General features: G+C 38.6%; 1 protein-coding gene across 1 annotated transcript in view; it reads left to right on the forward strand.

Annotated features, from left to right (window-relative positions):
- The window catches only part of LOC122788066 (supervillin-like), a 1698127-nt gene that overhangs the window by 586207 nt on the left and 1088947 nt on the right, over nucleotides 1–22973 (forward strand). Inside the window, exon 3 of the mRNA XM_044054988.1 lies at nucleotides 21160–21321. Within this exon, the coding sequence (XP_043910923.1) occupies nucleotides 21160–21321 (162 nt within the window). The remainder of the gene's footprint in view (nucleotides 1–21159; nucleotides 21322–22973) is intronic.

Consider the following 22973-nt stretch of genomic DNA (forward strand, 5'->3'; position numbering starts at 1 on the left):
TGCCATAACGTTTTTATCCCCTCTATTCCCCTTCCCTTAAATTGCCTCCGTAGTTATCACAAAGTTGCAATGGGTGTATATGCATACAAGAACACCTGAGGGAGACTCAATTCATTCTGCTGCTGTAAGATGCTGTAAATGTTTTACTTCACCAATATAGAGAATTAAAGCAATCTTCACTGACACTAGATATGGGGGTGAATAATGGGTTTATTAAATGAGCCTGAGAAGCAAATCAAAAGCAGATGACTTTCTGTGTAGCTCATTTTACACAGAAAAGCAACAGAAATTTAATGTCACTGAGCAGAAAGGAACTTAATGTTGGCTTGTATATGAAATAACAAAAAGGTAGATGTTACTGGTTACCAATGAATAATATATACGTCTTTGTGTTTTGTTAATAACAAATAAGGTTTTAATTAGTTATGTATATATGTATGCATCTATGTATATATGTCTGCATCTATGTTTGTATATTTATATTGCTTTTTGACAGTGACAGTCTGAATGGGTAGAACCCCCCCTCCTTTTACAGTGGAGAAAGAAACTATGATTTGACTTTCACTGATTGTTGGAGTCTTTGCCACGTCTTTTCTTCTGGTGACCAGTTTAGAAAATTCAGTTTAGTTACAGGAGATGAATGGGTGATAGCTCAGCTGCCTTCTTCTTTCATATGTCCCAAACATTCAAAAAATAAATTCTCATGCTAATAACATGACTATAAAATGTTTTGTTTGCCTTTCACCCAAGATGCTCTGGTGACACGTTCATTAAGGAACATCTTTTTCTCCAGACATGATATTTGTTAAACACAGTGTATGACTTGCACAGTAGATATCTGGAAATTCAGCACTGGTGTTCAAATCCTGGGGACTACTTCTTCCTTTTATACGTTTAAACATACTCTCCTTACCTAACGGCGATGTGGTTAAATCCAAAAGATGAAAATATAATGGGGGCATTGCAGGTTTTTATTATGGGCTCATTCCATCCCAGCCACACTAATTCTTCCATAAAGCTAAATAGCTCATAACCTTACTATCATTCCTCTTCCTCCAGTTTTAGGACGTTAATTAAACCTTGCTTAATTGATTTTGTAGTCAGAGACTCCTTTATCTGTCAGTTGTTCAGATTTTCAGAGAGTGTATAATTCTATATATTTTTTTTTGTAAAAAATATTGTTGAACATGAGAAAATGTTTATTAATACTCTAAACTATTTTGAAATGATATTACCTTAGTCTAAATGTTTTGTACCTTTTTGAAACCTGATTAGAAACAAGTATTACTGAATTACAATAATATAAAGAGAAAAATAATATACTTATATATTTTAGCTGATTATATTATTTTCATATATCATTTAAGTGTCTTTATTTAAAAATAAGAGGATAGAGAAACTGATCCAAACATTATTTGTGAGGGTAGAAAGTCTGTTTGGTTAGATTCACTAGCCAAAGAGGTATATTACCTCATAGTGATAGGGAATGGCTTTTAATGTTAAGAATTAACAAGTTCAGAAGTTTTATTGTTTTTAATTATCACTTTGCTGTCAGTCAGAAACATGCAAAACTATACAGTAAAAACATTTTTAAATTCTTCATCCAATATAGAATAAAAAATAAACAATATTTACATAAAATCACATATAAAACAAACTCAAAACTAGAAAATGAAATGTTTATCCATAAATGTTAATGGTCTGAATAATAGTAATAAAAGAAGAAGCCTATTTAGATACATAAATTTACATAAACCACAAGTTGTCTTTTTACAAGAGACACACTTACTAGATAGAGATATAAACAGCTTAAATATCAATAATTACACAGTATTAATAAGTTCTCAATATAAAACAAAAAAAGAGGAGTAGCTGTACTACTTCGCAATACAACTATAACACCTAAAATAATTACTACTCATCAAGATACATCAGGTATGTTTTGTCTAGCTTTAATAGAGTTAAATAAGATAATCTATACTTTAGTAAATCTATATTGGATTCCAGGACTAGGATTAAGAACAGTTAAACAGCACTTTGAAGAGATAATTCATCTAACTAAGGGTAGCCTGATATTGGCAGAAGACTTCAACTGTATAATAAATGAAAACGATACAGATTCTAAATCTAAAAAAAGAAAACACCCTATCTCCACTGTGCTTTTAAAATTTATAGATACACTATATTTAAAATATATAAACGAATTTGCAGAACCAGACTCACTAATCTTTTCATTTTATTCTCAAGATATAGAACTAACTCTAGAATAGATGGAATATATGTTTCCAATGACCTAATAACAAAAATTGACAAAGTCAAAATTATAAATTGTCCCTTATCTGATCATAATGCCATAGTCTTTGAGATAGAACTTACTCCTTTTCATTCAAATCCCATTATTAGGATACCTTCCTATATCACAAAATTGACAGAATTTAAAGAATTTTATGAAGAAACAATCAAAAACATTCTAGAAATAAACTACACAGAGGATATTTCAGAAATATATGTCTGGGATTCATTAGAAGCAGTTACATATGGGAAAATATTATCCTGGTACATAAATAAAAGGAAGTAATGGAATAAGGATATGCTAGACTTACAAAACAAAGCAGATTAATTGAAACTGGAAATACAAAATGGCAATACTACTCTAGTTCAAGCACTTACACAAATCAATAAGATGTATGCAGAATTGTTACATCATAAGATTATGATTAACTTAGAAAAGATAAAAATAAACGCATACTCTACTAATCCAGCACACCTGAGACACTTAACTAATAGAACAAAAAAAATAATCAATTCTAAACAAATAAAATAAATATTTATTCCTAATACTAACAAAAGAGTTACAGATCTAAATGATATTTTAGAAGCATTCAGACTTCAATTTAACTTTGATAATTCCCTAAACACCCAAGATGCACCTACCAAGGATATAAAAATACTTAGAAAATAATATTCATATTAAATTAAGACAAGAACAAATAGACATTATAAACAAACCAATCAATATGACAGAATTAAAATCACAAATTAAAAAGCTGAGGACAAATAAAGCACCTGGCCCAGACAATATACTACCAGAAATGTATAAATTAATACCCATTCAAGCCATATCCTTATTAAAAGTATATGATATAGCCAATAAAGATTTGAACATACCACCCTCTTGGAAATATTCATTGATATCCCCAATTATCAAACCAGATAAAGATGAGAAGCAGTGCTCCTCATATAGGCCAATATCATTACTCAATATAGACTATAAGATGTTTATGGCTATATACGCAGATAGGATCAAACACGTCCTTCCTTTCTTAATTCACAAAGATCAAACAGGTTTTATTAAAAGAAGAAATACTTCAGATAATATTAAAAGAATACTAACATTAATAGATTATAGCAAACATAAAGTCCTAGATTTAAATGTAATCTCATTAGATATTAATATTTTGATTTGGTTAACTGGAACTTTCTTTTACTAGTTTTAAAAGAATACATTGTTCCTTCTAATTTTAATAATCTTATCCAAATACTATATGAAAAATCGACTGCATATGTTAAACTGGGATCACATAGATCAGGTCCTATAACAATCAAAGAGGGAACTAAACAAGGTTGCCAGTTATCACTATACTCATAGAACCCATCAAATCAGATCAAGCAATAACATGAAGGGCATATGTATTAATAAAATGTTAAACCTTAAAATCCAACTCTTTGCTGATGGCATACTTTTAACTCTCTCAGATGCCAATGCGTCTTTGAATGCTCTATTAAACTCCATGAATAAATTTAAAAATATTTCAGGCCTAAAATTTTATGAAAACAAAGCAAAAATTATGCCGTGTAACTGTAAAAAAATATATAAATAAAAGAGTTTCCAAATATGCAATAACAGAAAATAAATTATTTTACCTGAGAATAAATCTACTCAATGAATTAACAGATTCTCTAATGTTTAACTATAATAAAATACTAGACAAAATAGAACAAACAAATGGTTACTGGAATAAATACATCTTTTCAACAGCAGACAGATTATATCTTATTAAAGCAATCATATTTACCAAAATATTATACTTAATACAAAACTTTTCATTGCCACCTCCCAAATATATTATTCGAAAATACAATAAACTGATTTAATTTTCTATGGTTTCCAAATAAACCTCGTATAGCCTTAAATAAGCATTTACCAGATTGGGAAGATGGTGAAATTAATTTACTGGATATCGATTTATATATTACCTCCCCTGTTATTAAAAATATAACACTATGGTTAAATAATTCGCACACACCTATATGGAAGCAAGCGCATGAGCAGATTTACATAGAATTTAATTACAATCCTATACAAGACAATTTAACTGTAATATCATCACCCCTTATATGGATGTTAAAAGATTATTTTTTAGGGAAAAAGAATAATATCAATAAATTACCATAAAACTATATAGGCTCTACACTATCAGTGTTCAAAACATATATAAACAAAATACCAAATATTAATTCTTGGATTTTTCTTATTTTCCTTATAGCTTTTACACCCACTATTCTAGACACATCCCAAATCTCTAAAATGAATATACTCAAGAAAGAAACATTACTCTTTTGGCATCAGCTTATGGAGCAAGGGAAAATACTAACAAATGAACAGATAACTTACAATTATAATATAAATAAAGACTACTGGTTACTTCTACAAAATCTAAGACAGTTTCTTATAAATAAAGTAGAACAAATGCAACCTTCAGTTAGACATGAAGCGCCAAAACTCATTGAATACCTTATTCTTATCACAAAACAGCCTTATCAGTTACAGGTTACTTATTTAATATCTATAAAATTGTTAAAAAAACAAAAAATTATCATGAAAAATCATTCTGGGATTATTATACTTTAATAAACAACCATCCTCCAATTGAAGAAGAAAAAAGTAATATTCTAAAATCTTCCAAATTTTCTACAATATCAAAATACTGGCAATTATTCACTTGGAGATATCTACACAGAAGTTTCTGTACACCACATAGGCTAGCTAAAATGTTTTCTAGTGAAGATCAATGTTGGAGATGCCAAATCAAAATAAAAGCAGATTGGCAGCATGTTTTTTATGAATGTATAAGTCTCAATATGTACTGGAAGTCTATTAATTATTTTTTTCAGACTGTTTATAATGATAATTTTCAATTAACAAAGTCTATACTTTTATTCAATTCTCCTATTCCAAACTGTGTACCAAAAAACACACTAAAATCCTATGGTCACTATTGGCAATTTCAAGTAAAATCATAACTATACACTGGAAAAATAAGGCTTCTCCTACGTTCAAGGAATTTGAGAATTTAACATCAACAGTTGCTCACATGGAAATATTAACAGTGAAGAACAGAACTAAAAGATCTACTTCTTACTATTACTCTTGGATCAAAGCACTGAAAATACTCAAAAAGATCAATGAAGATATATCATCTTTTATATAATATAGAATTTCAATGTTATTTGCATAGACACCAATGTAAATAGCTATATAATGGTTTGAAGTTTGTAATGTTTTAGAATTGTAAAGATGTTATTTATCTATATTTCATGTAATGTTTCTTAAGACATCTTATTTGAAATAATAAAAAAATATTTAGTGAAAAAAAAAAATTCAAAATGCTTATGTTGCAAAAATTTCTGCCTGTGATCTTCCAAAATGCCTCCACGGTCACTGTAGAACTAAAGGTCACTTGCCTCAATGTCCCCATAACACGCAATCACAGAAAGTGCGTGACACTTTGTTTTAGCAGGCTCCCACTTTCAAGTTCTGTGCTTTACCATTTGGACTACCTACTGCATCCAGAGTTTTCGTAAAATGCCTAGCTCCTCTGATGTATTGCAAAACTCTAGAAGTCCATATTTACCCCTATTTAGATGACTGTCTCCTTCATAGAAAACCCATTTCAGAGACCCAGGGCACCTTACAGATCACTGTAGACTGTTTTCAGAAGGTAGGTCTCACCCTGAACCTTCACAAATTTCCAACTGTCTCTCTACCAAGGATCCTTTTCCTGGGAGCCATCATAAAATCAGTTCAATGGAAAGCCTTCCTTCCCCAAGACAAGATTGCTTTCTTGACAAGGCTGCCTGACCCATCTGCTTCCAAAGCAGCTTATCACTGCAAGAGAATTCCTGAGGGTACCGGTGTACATGGCATTATGCAGCCTTATGATTCCATTTGCAAAGTTACACATGGGAAGACTTCGATAGTTTCTTAAATGACTGGAAACAGCACAACCAACTCCTGCAAACCCTGCAGCCCCTACTTCTATACCTGAAAACAGAACTGCTGTGGTGGAGGAGCACCATGCAAAGGAACTGAGGAGCAAACTTCACTGTGTCAGAAGCAGACAAAACCATTACTGCAGGGAGCACATAGCTTGGGGAGCCCACTTATATCCCGTGAAGGTACTGGGCATATTTGGTCCCCACACCAAAGGGAGTTGCATATAAATCACAAGGGTCTGCTAGCAGTATACCTGGTCATTAAAGCCTTTCAATAAAACTTTAAGCCCTGGGATGCTGCAAATCTGGACAGAAAACACCATAGTTATGTGGTACATAAACAAATAAGAGAGAACCTTTTCTTACCCCCCCCCCCCCTGCTGTGCAGGCTTGCCAGAAAAATTTGTATAATGGCCGAAGTGATCGGGTTAATCCTCAGAAACTCTTATATTATGGGCCAGATCAATAACCCTATCCAATTCTCTAAGCAGGAACCTTCTAGACCCTAATAAATGGATGTTGAAAAGGGAGGTCTTCTTGGATCTGACCATACAGTGGTGGATACGCTGATACGCTGAATAGATGTATTCATCTCTCTCCACAACAAGCAATTGCAGAAGTTTTACTCCAGAACACAGCAGACAAGAATTTGGAAAATAGATGCATTCTCCTTCACTTGGGCGAACTGGTTCTTGAATGCATTTCTGCCCTCATCTCTGATCCCCAGGGTACTAACAAATATCTGGGAGGACAGACCCTCCATGAATCCTAATGAACCCTTCTGCCTGATACAACACTGTTTCTATTTCCTCCTTACACTCAGCGAGGGGGGATTCAGCACTCTACCTCAGGAGATAGATCTCTTCAGCCAGGTCAAGGGGTCTGTCTTCCATCCCCACCTAGCCACCCTCAAGTTAACCACATAGAAGATGGGGTTCTGACACCTAGGACTGAATCCTAGCCAAGGACATCAAGGATGCCCCCAGTACTAGGAGTATATAGAACACACAAAACGAAGACTCTGAAAAGTAATGTGCAAAGCAACTTTACTGGTGTCTCCTGGTGTCTCAGCTAAAAAGCCTTCAAGGGATAAATTGTTACACCAACAGCACATTATTTATATTAAATCACATGATGTTAACCAGTTAAACACATTGCACAAACCCTTTTCATTTAAAGTGACTTTGAGCCATTAAAATGCTTGTAAACACATTTCCCAGTTTCCCAGCCTTGCACTCTTTATACGTTGTGTTGACCATAATTTATAGTCAGCATGTATTTATATTTAAGTTCTTGCTTCAAATTGGACAAACCCCTGTGAAAACAGAGTAGAATCTACTTTACTTTATCAACATCAATTTCACATATTAATGTTCACCTCCAGGTTAAGACCTGAAGGAAATAGTGTTGTAATTAATGATGAACCTGTTTTCCAAGGCTAACAGTTTTCTATAGTGAGCTTCACCATGTTTATGTGAAGGCATAGCCAACACAATAAAGAAGTATCTGAGCCTGCATGATTAGAACAGAAATGGTGTGACACTGGACTATCTAATCTCCTATGTCTGATGTCCCCATATGCTCCAAAATAGATTTTTAACGCGTGTCTTAGTTTGTCCAGTATTCCATTTCTTAGGTGAACAGTCACAACCCAAAATATAAACAACTCCACTTGATTGACAAGAAAACCTCAGTGTAGCCTTATAAATTCTCTCATTAATGCCCCAACCATGTAAATTCCTAACTTTTGAGCATACCTTACACCTATGACAGGGATGACATCCCACTTGACCATCTATCTTGTCCAGCTTCCTATTCAATAACTGTTTCAAATTCATGCACCTCTTGTATCAAAAAATGGTGTGCTTCAAAAATAAGCCTTTGGTAGATTCATCTTGCATCACTATGGGCCAAACTTTTCTAACTAACCTTGTAAATGATGTGAGAAAGGGGAACATTTACTGACAAATGCATTTTCCTTGTACCTTCATCTGAAGATGAAAATGAAAAAGCAGCAAAAAAAAAAAAAAAAAGACCAGGAAGGAACTGGATCACGAAACGTATAAGCTTTTGTTCATTTAATAAAACACCGTGAACTTCATCAGAATGCTTTTTCATTTTTACTTTGTTCTGTGGAGTTGTTTAGCAGTTTTTCATCTAAAGATGCCCAATACCACCATACCTTGGAAAATGAAAAAGATTCTTCACCTGGTGTCACAGCAGTAACACTGACCCTGCTCACGCAGACATCAGCTCAGTCTTGCAGTACCTGTCAGGCCTCTTTAGACAAGAACTTTACTATGCCGGCATTAAGGTACATGCGTCTGCCATATCAGCTTGCCTGCACAGTGCCCAACCTATCTTCTCACACTCCTACATGAAACTTTTTCTAAAAGGGCTGATTCAGTTGAGACCACCCCAAAGGAACCATTTCCACCTTGGGCTCTAAATTAGGTCTTAAAAAATTAACCCTTCTCCCATTGAACAGGCTGTTACTTTCTCTAAAGATGCTCACCTGGCAGACAAATGTTCAGCTGTGAGAGTTTCTGAGCCGCAAGCCCTCATGTGTAAAGAATCTTTCACTGTCTTCCACAGGGTTAGGGTCACCCTCAGGACAAGCCTATCCTTTATGGCTAATGTGGAAGCAGAACTTAAACCAGGGTATCCACATACCAGTGTTGTACTTAAAGCCACAGAGCAGGGTAGAGCAAGTCCTCCACTCCATGGATGTGCAGATAAGGTACTATCTAGACAGAATAAAATCCTAATTGAAACAGTTTTTGAAAGGGATTATGCATATCCTTCCACCTAAAAGGTAGGCAGCCCCTCCTTGGAATCTTTATTTTGTACTGAAAACGCTTGCATTATTCCTTTTGAAGTTGCTTGCAAGGTAGATGAAAGTTCTCATCATGGAGACCAGTGTTACTCACTGCTCTGAATCCTGTCAGGACAAGATCTTAGTTACAAGCTATTATCTCATATTTCAGAAAGATAGGGTAGTTTTGAGATTAAATCTTTCTTTTATGCCTAATGCGGTTTCATTTTTTTTTTTTAAAGCCAGACCATCAATCTTCCTGGGTTTCTTTCAAGATCCAATAAGAGAGAGAAAATAATTGTATTTAGCCTGGATGTTCACAGGTAACTCAGGTTCCACACTGGCAGGACAAAAGCATTCGTGGAACATATATCAACTCTTTTATTTCCTTTGAAAGATACAATACGAGACAACTTCTATCCAAACAGACAGTTTCTAAATGGCAGTCATGCTATTTCTTTTTGCTACACTAACCATAACGAGATATTTCCAGGCAGGGGCAGGACCAACTTTATCATGCCTCTGTCTGCTTCTGTGACCTTTTGGAAAAGGATGGACTCTGAGTCAGCATCTTGGTCTTTTTTGCACTCCTTTACAAGTCACTACAAAATTGTTTCTTGGTTTTCTTGGTCCAGAGCAGGTCATAATAGAACTGTCCTCCAGGGGTTCCTGGACTCTTCCTTTGGCATGCTCCCCCACTTCTTTCTAGGCTCTGCTATTCATCCTGCATAGCTTAGGCTACTGCAGCAGCAGTGTTCTAATGATAAACATATTTTTTGTAAGTAAACTTGCCATAGCAGTAGATGCTTGAATAGGTCACTGTTTGAGTAGCCGCACCAGTCCTCCATCTCCCTCTTTGCTGTATTTATGCCAGAGTGTGGGGTTTTTACTCCATCTTGCAGGGCTTTAGCCTTCCTATTCTGAGGTTAAAAAGCCCTGAGATTTTGATGACCCACCCACTGTATTTATACTGACATCCTCTGGCTGTGTATAGTGCCTAGTAGCCCTAAAGCTTTGGAAGTTGGTTGGCTGGTCCAGTCCATGACAGGACTTCCCATAAAGTTAAGATTTCTGCAGCAGTGATCCATTTGAACAACTATTCTTAACAGTTGTTTAAGTAAACTTTCTTTCCTTCACACCGAGGTTATAAATTTCTGGAATATTTGGGTTTTTTACAACTGTTTACTATATACTGGACTCTTATTTACATCTGCCTTCTGTACCTCCATTTTGGGCCATGAATATAATGAGTGCTTGCCATTTCACAGCTGTGATACCAGTGACAAAAATATGAGACCCTGAAATAGTCCCAGCAGTTGATTCCTAGCTGTTGTGTTTTGAAGTTTCAGAAGAAACTGAAGTTGCTTATTAAAGCACGTTTAAAACATGACATAACAGAGACTGTCACTGGAAAAAGTTACAAGTCTCTATTCATAGATTCTTAAGGCGCAGAGTAATTTTCAGCACTGCTAAATTGAGTAAATGCAAATATTTTTCTTGAGGGAGTGGGCATTGCAACCTCATCATTTGAAGACAATGGGTGAACCATGTGAAAGAGAATCTAAGCCAAAAAATGGAATATGTCAGTATGTCCACCTTAGCAGGTAATTTGAAGTTAAAGCTAAATAAAATTTAGTAAACAATTGTAGTGTTGTGGGGACAGTTATAAAACAGAACATCAGTTTATGCTAAAAAATATGTTTTTTAGTTTCTAATGGTCCCTTAAGAGTGTAGACAGGATAGGTGCAGTTTAGGGACGAGTATAACAAGACTTGTTGACATTCTGCGGTTATGCAAAATAGACTAAAACAATTGTATTTGTTATTTAACAAAGGAAACAAAGCAGTGGGGTGCACTAGAAAATGTTAGGTACCTTAAAGAGAATGTCCGTGTATTATATTATCTTTCAGAAAGCCGATGTTTTTAGAGCAAGTAAGTTACACAAGGATGATTCAGTTTAGACATGTGACTATTGGCATTTCATGGCAGGATTGATTCAAACAGATTTTGCATATGTAGAGGGGTGTGGAGCACAAATTTGTATTTTACATCTCTTTTTTTCTGAGAATGATCCTGCTGTTCGGAGTAATTCGAAGTGCTGTCATCCAGTGTCTAGTAAAATCCTGGGAATTCCACAACAGACTGAATGACACCTGCATCCTAAAGAGTGAAAGGAACTCCGGTCCAGCTTGGACTTAAGTAGCCAAACCACTTCGTTCCAAAAGGGAAGGTTCTTTTTTACCTATCCAGAGGTGACTGGGTGTGTTCTTTGAACATCCAGGATAGTTGTATGTACATAAAAAGTGGAAATGTAGTTTTGGAGTCTCTTTCAGTTTCAGTCAAGACCAATACATTTCAGTTTTTTTACTGTCCCATTGGCCTCACCTCAACCACAGAGTGGTTTCCCAGGTGCTTGTCTGTAGGTATAGCACATCATACTAGAGTGCCAGCATCTGCGCGTACCTGGATGACTGGCATCTAGTGGTTGCAATGATGGAACATCTCATATTCTCCAGTGAGCGTCTTCTGTCACTATTCAGTTCCTTAAAGATTACAGTGAACACACAGAAGGTCTGACTAGTGCTCACAGAGTCCGTCACATTTGTCAGGTGCAGATTGGACCACTATCTTTGTCAGGCATTTCTCCATTCAGAAAGAATTTTCTCTTCAACTTGTAATGTTTAAGATTCTTCATAGTCCGTCTCTGCCAGCTGCCACTTGTCTTTGGTTACTCAAACTCATGAAAGTTTCACTGTATATTATTTTGATTGGCAGGTATGTCATTGCAGTGTTAATTTCACTCACAGTCCAGTGGTTGTTTTGTTGGATCCTTTGGATTCTGATCAACATGTCTCAGAAATGCAAAGATCATATGTCTGGACAGACCTCCTCCAAGCCCCCATCCCTACTGTGATAGTCACCATGGATGCCTCTGCTGTAATATGAATTGAGGACTTTCAGGAGCAGATGGCCCAAGGGACAGGGTCTTGAGCAGAGGTCACTCTCCATGTACATTTTCTGGAAATGAGGGTGGTTTTCCTCACCTTGCAGGAATTCTAGAACTTTCTCCTACAAGGTAACATTGTTGTCCAAAGTTACTGCGTGGCTTTGGATTGATTCATCAGCAGGGCTGAAGTCATTCATATCCCTCTGCCAGGAGCTGTAAGAATTTGCGAACGGGTTTTTTTTCAACCAACCATCTTTTCTTTTACCAGCCATATCCTGTGAGAAGCTGCTTGTATAGTAAATAGGCTCACCTATTGACTTCTAATACCCATGAATGGACTGTCAAAATATCTGTAGTGCACAAAGTGCGCAGTCATAGGGGAGAAGTGTTGCTACATTTCCTGGCATACTCGGCCACCTACAGGTAAAGTTAGTTATTTGCTCTTATTCCTCCCTTGGGAGATTGTTCCAAATTCATCCAGAAATGACCCCCCCACCCCCCACCCAGGGCTTTTCTGCATTTTCTTCATTTTTGAATTATTCCCCAGTTTTTGGAGAACACCAAGATGCACAAAGCCAACATCACTGTAATAACTCCTTTTGGACCCCTACAGCTGTGGTTTCCCCTTCTGTGGTCTCATCTTTAGGGTAGGTGTTAGATTACCCAGGAGAATTCCTCATTCATCTGGCAAGCTTCATCTGGGCTTCCTGCAGGGTCTGATTGCATGGCTTCTCCATTTCCGGTGATAACAAGAGACTTTTAGCTAGAAACGGTGGTCCAATTCCTTACCTGTGCCCAGAGACTAAACACAAGGAACATTTCATATTGCAAATGGATGCATTTTTCTATATGGGCTACAGCACTGAGCTTGGATCCCTTCACAAGTCTGGTAATTTCTGTTCTCATATATTTATCTCAAATCTTTGAGTCTGTTCTTAGTTCTAATCTTCTGTCAAAGTTCTTTTGTGCACTATTTCTAATTTTCACTAAGACACCACGTTATTGGCTTCTTTGATGGTTTGGAAGATATCTTTTTAAAATTCTTCAGTGTCCTGCTGTCATGAATATGTTTTCTCTTTGGGACCATTGGTATGTATTAGAAAACTTATCACAGCCTTTATTTGAACTGCTGCTACAGTGGAAGTGACAGTTGCATTGTATCATGGAAGACCGTTTCTAGTAGCTGTTACCTCATCCAGGAAAATTTCCATATTGCAGGCCTGGTCTCGTAATCCTTCTAGGCTTCTTAAAGGGGTGGTATGCAAACATGAATCAGTCCATTAATTTACCAATATTTTCCCCAAGCTACTTATAGAATGTAATATTTATTGCATAGCATATGGGTGTTCATGCACAGCTCAGATTTTCCATTGTCAGGACTAAGTCCATAAGGAAAAATACCCAGCATTTTTTTTTTCTTTCTACAAAACAAAAAGACAGTAAATGGTAAAGTTATTATGTTGATGGGTGTCAAACTGTATTCATTTTTGCTATCATAATTAAGAAAAAGTTTTTCAGAGCCCAGAGCTTTTGCAGTTAGGACCACGGGCATTTTTCAGACATTCTTTAACAATGCCTCATTGGATAACATTTGTGCAGCAGATATATGGGGATTTTAAACAGTTTTGTAGAGCACTTTATATGGGATATCATCTTCTGATGCAGGCCTTCCTTTGGTATCACCATAATAGGTAGTAGCCTTTCATGAATGTCCATTCAGGACATGTAGCTTGAGACTGCTCGCTAGGCGATTACAAGTTATCTGCTTACGGTAATGATACGCTGGATTGGCAGCTGCATCCTTGTTACCATTGCCGCACACTTGTATCCCCTGATCTCAGTCCTGACTTGCCTTAGATGTGGTTCATGACCCAAATTGTCCTTTGTTTAGGTTGTATACAGTTTTATTATTCCTTAGCTTTGGCCTCAACTAGACTTTAGAAGTCAGCAGGGAGCAGTTTGGAAATAAACATCACAGTACCAGTGGTGGTCAGTAATGTACTTGTTGTATCGGACAGATATCAGTCAGTAGTCATCATGCTGTATTAGCTGGGTTTATTTCATTTTATTTGTTAGCCATCCATCCATCATTTGTTGACTGGGTTAGTCCCACTAGGCTAGTGGCCCCTTTTCATGCAGAGACTGGAGGTGGTATTTATACTACAGGGAAATTTGGCCAGGGCGTTGAGGAAGTGCCCCTACTCTTTTTGATAGATACTGTGAGATCTTTTACATCCTCCTGAGCTACCAGATGGGGCATTGCTTTAACGTCTCATCCAAGGGAAGCCGGTCATTAATCTGCTGTTGTTAGTGCTTCCTCATGCTGCTGTGAAATCGCTGTGTTGCATGGGCCAGACAGTGGTCAGTAACCAGCCTTGTGGGTGAGCTAGATGCTAGTAAGTGATGATGTTCTCTGTAGCTCAGTCACTGATGCAGTATTGATTACTAGGGTTCCTTCCAGCAGAAGTATGAAGGCTGGCCTGATTATCGGAGCTTTAACCTTCCTCCTTTTGGGTAAGTGAAGCCCCTTCCCTTCTGATGTAGTCTGATGGTAGTCAACAGCTGCCATCTTCAGGTGTTCCGTACCCCAGCCTTACTGAGGCCACAGGAGAACAGCTGTTGTATACTTATGATGTGATGTAAAACAATCATGTGACTGTGCACACACATGCATGACCACACATGTGCAAGTACACGCATACATGCACACACAAATAAATACACAGCAGTCCGCGATAACTGGTTCATACACAAATTTGTAAAATGTCACTGGTTAGAAAACAAATCGAGATGAGAATAAAATGACTTTGTAGGTTACACTAAAATTAATATAAAGTGAAATTTAAATGTAATCCTAGTTCAGAAACAAATCCCATACAGCTTAAGACACAGTGTAATAGAAATGTACTGAGAATAAGATACAGTGTAATAGAAATGTACTGAGAATAAGACACAGTGTAATAGAAATGTACTGAGAATAAGATACAGTGTAATAGAAATGTACTGAGAATAAGACACAGTGTAATAGAAATGTACTGAGAATAAGATACAGTGTAATAGAAATGTACTGAGAATAAGATACAGTGTAATAGAAATGTACTGAGAATAAGACACAGTGTAATAGAAATGTACTGAGAATAAGACACAGTGTAATAGAAATGTGCTGAGAATAAGACACAGTGTAATAGAAATGTACTGAGAATAAGATACAGTGTAATAGAAATGTACTGAGAATAAGATACAGTGTAATAGAAATGTACTGAGAATAAGATACAGTGTAATAGAAATGTACTGAGAATAAGATACGGTGTAATAGAAATGTACTGAGAATAAGATACAGTGTAATAGAAATGTACTGAGAATAAGATACAGTGTAATAGAAATGTACTGAGAATAAGACACAGTGTAATAGAAATGTACTGAGAATAAGACACAGTGTAATAGAAATGTGCTGAGAATAAGACACAGTGTAATAGAAATGTACTGAGAATAAGACACAGTGTAATAGAAATGTACTGAGAATAAGATACAGTGTAATAGAAATGTACTGAGAATAAGATACAGTGTAATAGAAATGTACTGAGAATAAGATACAGTGTAATAGAAATGTACTGAGAATAAGATACAGTGTAATAGAAATGTACTGAGAATAAGATACAGTGTATGGATTCAGTAAACATTCTTGAATGATGTATTTTTAATCACAAGCCAACTTGTTGTTCAGTTTCTGACTCATCAAGTTTGGCCCTGCAGGAGTGATACAGCCTGAAGTTTTTAGCAGACCCTTACCCATTGTTGTGGGTGGACTTGACCCCCCCTACACACACCTTACATATTCTGCAGGGCTTTACCTCTTCCGAAAAAGATGCCAACTCAGTGGGTCACTGTTACACATTGGCTTACATTTAAAATGATCACTCCCAAACCCATGCGATGAAGTATTTCTGAACTTTAATTAAATTTATCACAGAAGAGCAGCTGTGTAGCCAGTCCCATCACATGTGACTTGTAAGTGCATAGCCAGTTCCATCACATGTGATTTGTAAGTGCACAGCCAGTTCCGTCACATGTGACTTCTAACTGTAATCCTAAGTTCCACTTGGCATTGTTACATAGTAATAGTTGGGGGTTATGCCACATTTTTGATCTGTTAATAGAGAAATGTGAGCTGCCCAGGATCTGAGAGACTAGGGGTGGGGTGGGACTTTCAGGTGGGTGTGTCTAATCCTTCTTTGTATCTGTTTGAGGAGCCCAGTCCTATCCTGAGATCTCATGTTTGTCCAGGATGGTGGGTGGGACTTTCAGGTGGGTGTGTCTAATCCTTCTTTGTATCTGTTTGAGGAGCCCAGTCCTATCCTGAGATCTCATGTTTGTCCAGGATGGTGGGTGGGACTTTCAGGTGGGTGTGTCTAATCCTTCTTTGTATCTGTTTGAGGAGCCCAGTCCTATCCTGAGATCTCATGTTTGTCCAGGATGGTGGGTGGGACTTTCAGGTGGGTGTGTCTAATCCTTCTTTGTATCTGTTTGAGGAGCCCAGTCCTATCCTGAGATCTCATGTTTGTCCAGGATGGTGGGTGGGACTTTCAGGTGGGTGTGTCTAATCCTTCTTTGTATCTGTTTGAGGAGCCCAGTCCTATCCTGAGATCTCATGTTTGTCCAGGATGGTGGGTGGGACTTTCAGGTGGGTGTGTCTAATCCTTCTTTGTATCTGTTTGAGGAGCCCAGTCCTATCCTGAGATCTCATGTTTGTCCAGGATGGTGGGTGGGACTTTCAGGTGGGTGTGTCTAATCCTTCTTTGTATCTGTTTGAGGAGCCCAGTCCTATCCTGAGATCTCATGTTTGTCCAGGATGGTGGGTGGGACTTTCAGGTGGGTGTGTCTAATCCTTCTTTGTATCTGTTTGAGGAGCCCAGTCCTATCCTGAGATCTCATGTTTGTCCAGGATGGTGGGTGGGACTTTCAGGTGGGTGTGTCTAATCCTTCTTTGTATCTGTTTGAGGAGCCCAGTCCTATCCTGAGATCTCATGTTTGTCCAGGATGGTGGGTGGGACTTTCAGGTGGGTGTGTCTAATCCTTCTTTGTATCTGTTTGAGGAGCCCAGTCCTATCCTGAGATCTCATGTTTGTCCAGGATGGTGGGTGGGACTTTCAGGTGGGTGTGTCTAATCCTTCTTTGTATCTGTTTGAGGAGCCCAGTCCTATCCTGAGATCTCATGTTTGTCCAGGATGGTGGGTGGGACTTTCAGGTGGGTGTGTCTAATCCTTCTTTGTATCTGTTTGAGGAGCCCAGTCCTATCTCGAGATCTCATGTTTGTCCAGGATGGTACAAGACCTTCATTCTGAGCCACAGTTATGTGGTGATTTTGAGTCTCCTTAATGAAAGGCCATATTCTTAAGAGACAGTTACCTCACAGAGAGGAACTTTGGATATAAAAGCCCTTACAGCTTCAGAGTTGTACTTGTTTTAGGAGCAGCTGTCAAGTTTTTACAAAAGGAAATGCCTGTCAGAGCTCTGAAATGGTTCATCTACCTCATTTCCTTTTCAGAACACTGTAGATGGGGGGGGGGTGTAGTTTTCTATTGTATACATCTATTGTTTGTTGTGTTTTAATATAGCAAAAAAAAAAAAAAAAAAAAAACAGTTGAATATTTGTAGAATTTGGGAAAGTAACAAAACCATTCTTGTCTAGGTGGTTGTCAAATATCCATAATTTGTCACACTAATTGTGCAAGACCTGCGGTGGGTATGGGGGAGGGAGGTGTGAGACCCATGGTGGGTATGGGGGGAGGGGTGAGACCCATGGTGGGTGTAGAGGGGGACATGTGAGGCCCATGGTTGGTATAGAGGGGGAGGTGTGACACCCGTGGTAGGTACAGGAAGGAAATGCTCTACTAGATGAATTTGCTTCATTTGTTTTCCACTATAGAATCATTTCTAGCTGTTGCCACTGCATAGTTACTCATTACTTACTTACGTACTTTGATTTGTTTGCATGGGATTGCTCCAAATGACTGGTGATCTTCAGCACCCTCCCAGTTACTGGAGATGTTTGTTCCCCATTAGTGGGGTACAGGTTAACAGGGAGGAGTCATCATAGGTGGTCTGAATTTTTTTTCTTTATAGCTCTTTTATCACCCCTCTCTGCATGGGACATTAACAAGTAGCCCTTCTGTCTCATCCTCAACACTAGGCGGTGATTTTCCTAGTCTTCACCAAGGAAGTCATAACCATAAGTGTGCTTACCTGAGTTCCCAACCCTTAGTCCTTTCCAGGATAAGAGGAGCAGACTACGCCCCTTCAGGCCTTTCCTTCCCTTCTTAGCTTCTCTAGTGCTGGGGATGCTAAATAAACCTGGTTGTCTGGATCTCAGATAGAGCTCCAGCCTTTGCACTAAGGAGAGATGGATCTATATTAAAAGCTTGAAGAGACATTCCATCGAATACCTCTTCAGCACGCACTAAACCGTGAACATACAAAACAGCAATTTCTTTCACTAGGAAAGAAATTGCTAGCACCAAAAACACACACGCACACACACGCACACACACACACACACACACACACGTGCGCACACAACACACACACGCACACACACACACACACACACACACACACACACAGACACAGACACACACACACACACAGACACACACACACACAAAATTTCAAACATAACTAAGTGGGGGCTTCAACCCCCCCACACCCCCAACGTGGGGGGGGGCAGTGCCCCCCACATGCCCCCCTAACTAAATATATCAACTCCAAGATCGCACAAGGGCAATGTCACAGCTCAGGCCAAGTGTTTTTTTCACTGGGAAAAAAATCGCTGAACTGAGCCTTCGCTATTTTCAGCTTTTGGTCTATATGTGCCAGTGAAACGGCATTCGCTGTAATGCCATTTTGCTGATCTATATACTCGGAAAGGCATACTTAGTTGCTTCATTGTTATGGCATTTGTTAATATGTGTTACACATTGCATGTAGTGTCCTGAGAGGGACCTGCTTTTTCTAGAACAGTGGTCAGTGCGTTACACATTGCATGTAGTGTCCTGAGAGGGACCTGCTTTTTGTAGAACAGTTGTCATCTTTTCATTGACGTATCAGGATAAACATTAGCTGTTCTTGTATTTCTGATAAGGAACTTTTTCCACATCTTGCCTTTGGTATAACTTGCATCGTTTCTGTCAGTAACGGTTTGCTAGGAGGTTGGTTAGGTGATAGTACTAATGGCTTACTGAAATCCTACAAATCTTGAGTGTATTAACTGTGAAATCCTATTTAGGCTGCAGCAATAGCTCTCCTAGAGAGATGCTTTTATGATGAACACTTGTTGAAATTCTGAAAACCATAATTACGAGCCTCAGAATGGCTGAATTGAAAGTGCAAAGGAAAACAGTGTATACTGAGGTTGCAGTATCTGGTTGTATCCCCCTCTATTTTGAGACACATCAGTGTTGGCATTAGTATGTATAACCATTATACCAACACCCCCAAAAGCGACTCGCCCAAAGTGGGACTTAACACACGACCTTGAGATCTAGTCTGATGCTCTGACCAAGTCAGCCAGACTACTCTCTGCTGACTGAGCTAGTGCCAGCAGTGTTGTGGGGGGGGGGGGGTGCATGGGGGCAGGAGCCCTCCAGCAAAAATGTTTGAAAGGGATAACCGAGAATTTAGATTTATTTTTTTTAATTTGCCTTTTGTGGCAGGTATTTAGTTCCCTTCATTCATCCTGCTGTTTTCTTCCTTTAGGAAAATTGATTTGTCTTCCGTGTTTTACTTGTAGGCTTGTCTGATGCTGATCAGCCACACTATATCATTCCTTCATGTGCTGCATTCAGCTTGATGTTTCTTGATGAAATGATGCTGTGTTTTTGTGGAAGCAGACAAGCAGGTGAAAGGACTTTATGATGATGATTGTGTGATGGATGCCTGACATACAGTCCCATCTGCTACGCTGAAGGTATTGGGTAGCACTGACCAGTGTGTATCTCTAGTATTGCATACACTGACCAATGTGCAACTCTGAAGGTTTTATGCAGTACTGACTGGTGTGCAACTCTGATGGTACTGCATTGCACTATACAGTATGTAAGTTTGACATTGTGTATCACTCACCCACATGTAACTCTGTATTGGTATTTCATGGCAGTGACAGTGTGTAACTGTATTCTGGAGCACTGACCAGTGTGCAGCTCTGAATGTACTGTGTAGCACTGACCAGTGTGCAACTCTGTATTGCGTAGCACTGAGCAATGTGCAACTCTGACTGTATTGTGTAGCACTGACCAGTGTGTAACTCTGACTATATTGTGTAGCACTGACTAGTGTGCAACTTTGACTGTATTGCATAGCACTGACCAGTGTGTAACTCTGTATTGCATAGCACTGACCGGTCTGCAACTCTGACTATTGTGTATCACTGACCAATGTGTAACTCTGACTGTATTGTGTAGCACTGACCAGTGTGTAACTCTAACTATATTCTGGAGTACTGACCATTGTGCATATCCGACTGTACTGTGTAGCACTGACCAATGTGCAACTCTGACTGTATTGCATAGCACTGACCAGTTTGTAAGTCTGACTGTATTCTCAAGTACTGATCAGTGTGCATTTCCGACTGTACTATGTAGCACTGACCAGTAACCTGTAACTCTTGACTATATTGCGTAGGCACTGACCAGTGTGGAACTCTGACTGTATTGTGTAGCACCGACCAGTGTGCAACTCTGACTGTACTGCATAGCACTGACCAGTGTGTAATTCTGACTGTATTGTGTAGCACAATGTGTGTGCACCTCTGCCGCTGTTGTCTGCTGCAACAGCCTGTGTGGAAGCATCTGCTGTTAGTGTCCAGTGTAACTGTACTGTCATTTATTAGTCTGCAGTATGAGCCTTTATGATTCAGCAGTGGAATCCTTTGTGAAACAGCAAGTGGGATCTAAATCAGTTAGCAATGTGAATACAGTTTTCAGCTCATTTTATGCAGTCATCTACTTTCACTTTTTTCTCCCATTTAATTAGATTTTTCCTTTCTGTTTTCTCCTCTCTGTACTTCTGTGGTGTCTGTCTTTGTCCTTGTCATCTTTTCCCATGTTTTCACCTGCATATGAATCAGTGCTCTTAACCTATCCTATCCCCTAAACTTGGCTGTGAAACCTGAAGTCATTGCTCCTCCAAGACGTAGGCACTTTGCTCGACATGGAGCTAACAGGAAGACATCAGAAAGGTTCAAGACTCAACCAGTTTCAACATCGGAGCAGCACGAATGTACTAATGGGTAGGATATGTGTGTGTGTGTACTAGAAGTGTATAAGATGACAAATCTTCAAAAGTGTGATATTTTAACTATATTTAAACTATTAAAGAAGCACACAGCTTGGTATGTTGTTCAAGCTTGCATTAAATGGAAGCTAATATTTAAAGGTTTATGATCTATTGATTTGTAAGGGATGTTTGTTCCCATTCCATTCATGTTGCAGCAGATTATGCTAGGGACCTCAGTTATCCACTTAGGAACATGTAGGGACCTTGGTTATCCACTTGGTACATGTAGGGACCTTGGTTATCCACTTGGGCACATGTAGGGACCTTGGTTATCCACTTGGGCACATGTAGGGACCTCTGTTATCCACTTGGGCACCTGTAGGAACCTCGGTTATCCACTTGGGCACCTGTAGGGACCCCAGTTATCCATTTGGGCACATGTAGGGACCTCAGTTATCCACTTGGCACCTGTAGGGACCACGGTTATCCACTTGGGCACATGTAGGGACCTCGGTTATCCACTTGGGTACCTGTAGGGACCCTGGTTATCCACTTGGGCACCTGTAGGGACCCTGGTTATCCACTTGGGCACCTGTAGGGACCCTGGTTATCCACTTGGGCACCTGTAGGGACCTCAGTTATCCACTTGGGCACCTGTAGGGACCTCGGTTATCCACTTGGGCACCTGTAGGGACCTCGGTTATCCACTTGGGCACCTGTAGGGTCCTCGGTTATCCACTTGGGCACATTTAGGGACCTCGGTTATCCACTTGGGCACATGTAGGGACCTCGGTTATCCACTTGGGCACATGTAGGATCAGCAGGTCACTCACCCTAGGTCTTATGCCGAAAACACGTTTGAAAATATTCAAAACTTAACTTTGGCATGTGATGCTCCTAAACTGATGTGATTGCATGCTACTATAATTGACTCCCTTATGTCACCTGCTTTGAGGGATTCTACACTTTTTTTTTTTTAGATACTATGTATTGTATTTCTGTGGCAGATGTTTTGGGCACTAATTCCTGATGTATATTTTGAAATTTCTGGACATTGTGGTTCTGGATGACTTTTCAGTATTTTTTAGTTTTCATTTTCAAAAATTACATTGAGTGCCCCTCAAATTAAATGTTCATCTCTGCTTTTTTTTTCCTCTCCATAATCTAACTAGAATGCACAAGTCTTAAATCTGTAGGAGCTCTGGTACTCTAAGCAGTTACTGGAACAAGCAAAGCAAGGTTATAGTGCAATGTTTTAATCAGTGGAAAGATCCTCTGTGATTGCACCTGCTGTGTCTGTGTTACTGTGCTATACAAGTACTGACCCCTGGACCCAGGTTATGTGTAGGTACATCCCACAGAAGTACTGACCTTTGGTACCAGTTTATGTATGTAACTACATTATGTACAAGTACTGACCTGTGGCCCAGGTTACGTATGTGTAACTACATCCTTTGGAAGTACTGACCTCTGTTTGAAGGTTGAATGTTTAGGTACATCCCATGGAGGCACTGCCTGCTAGTCCCAGATTATATACATGTGTTGCTGCACCCTGCAGAAATGCAGACATTGCTCCCCTGATTATATAGGTAAAATAATCTAAAGTACCACTACAGGTCTGGAAAGGAATGACATTCAGCAGAAAAGCTAGTCAGTCCTTCAATA

The sequence above is a fragment of the Protopterus annectens genome, chromosome 13.part0 (genome assembly GCF_019279795.1).
Source record: "Protopterus annectens isolate FY-2018-M chromosome 13.part0, PAN1.0, whole genome shotgun sequence".
Taxonomy (NCBI): Eukaryota; Metazoa; Chordata; order Ceratodontiformes; family Protopteridae; genus Protopterus; species Protopterus annectens.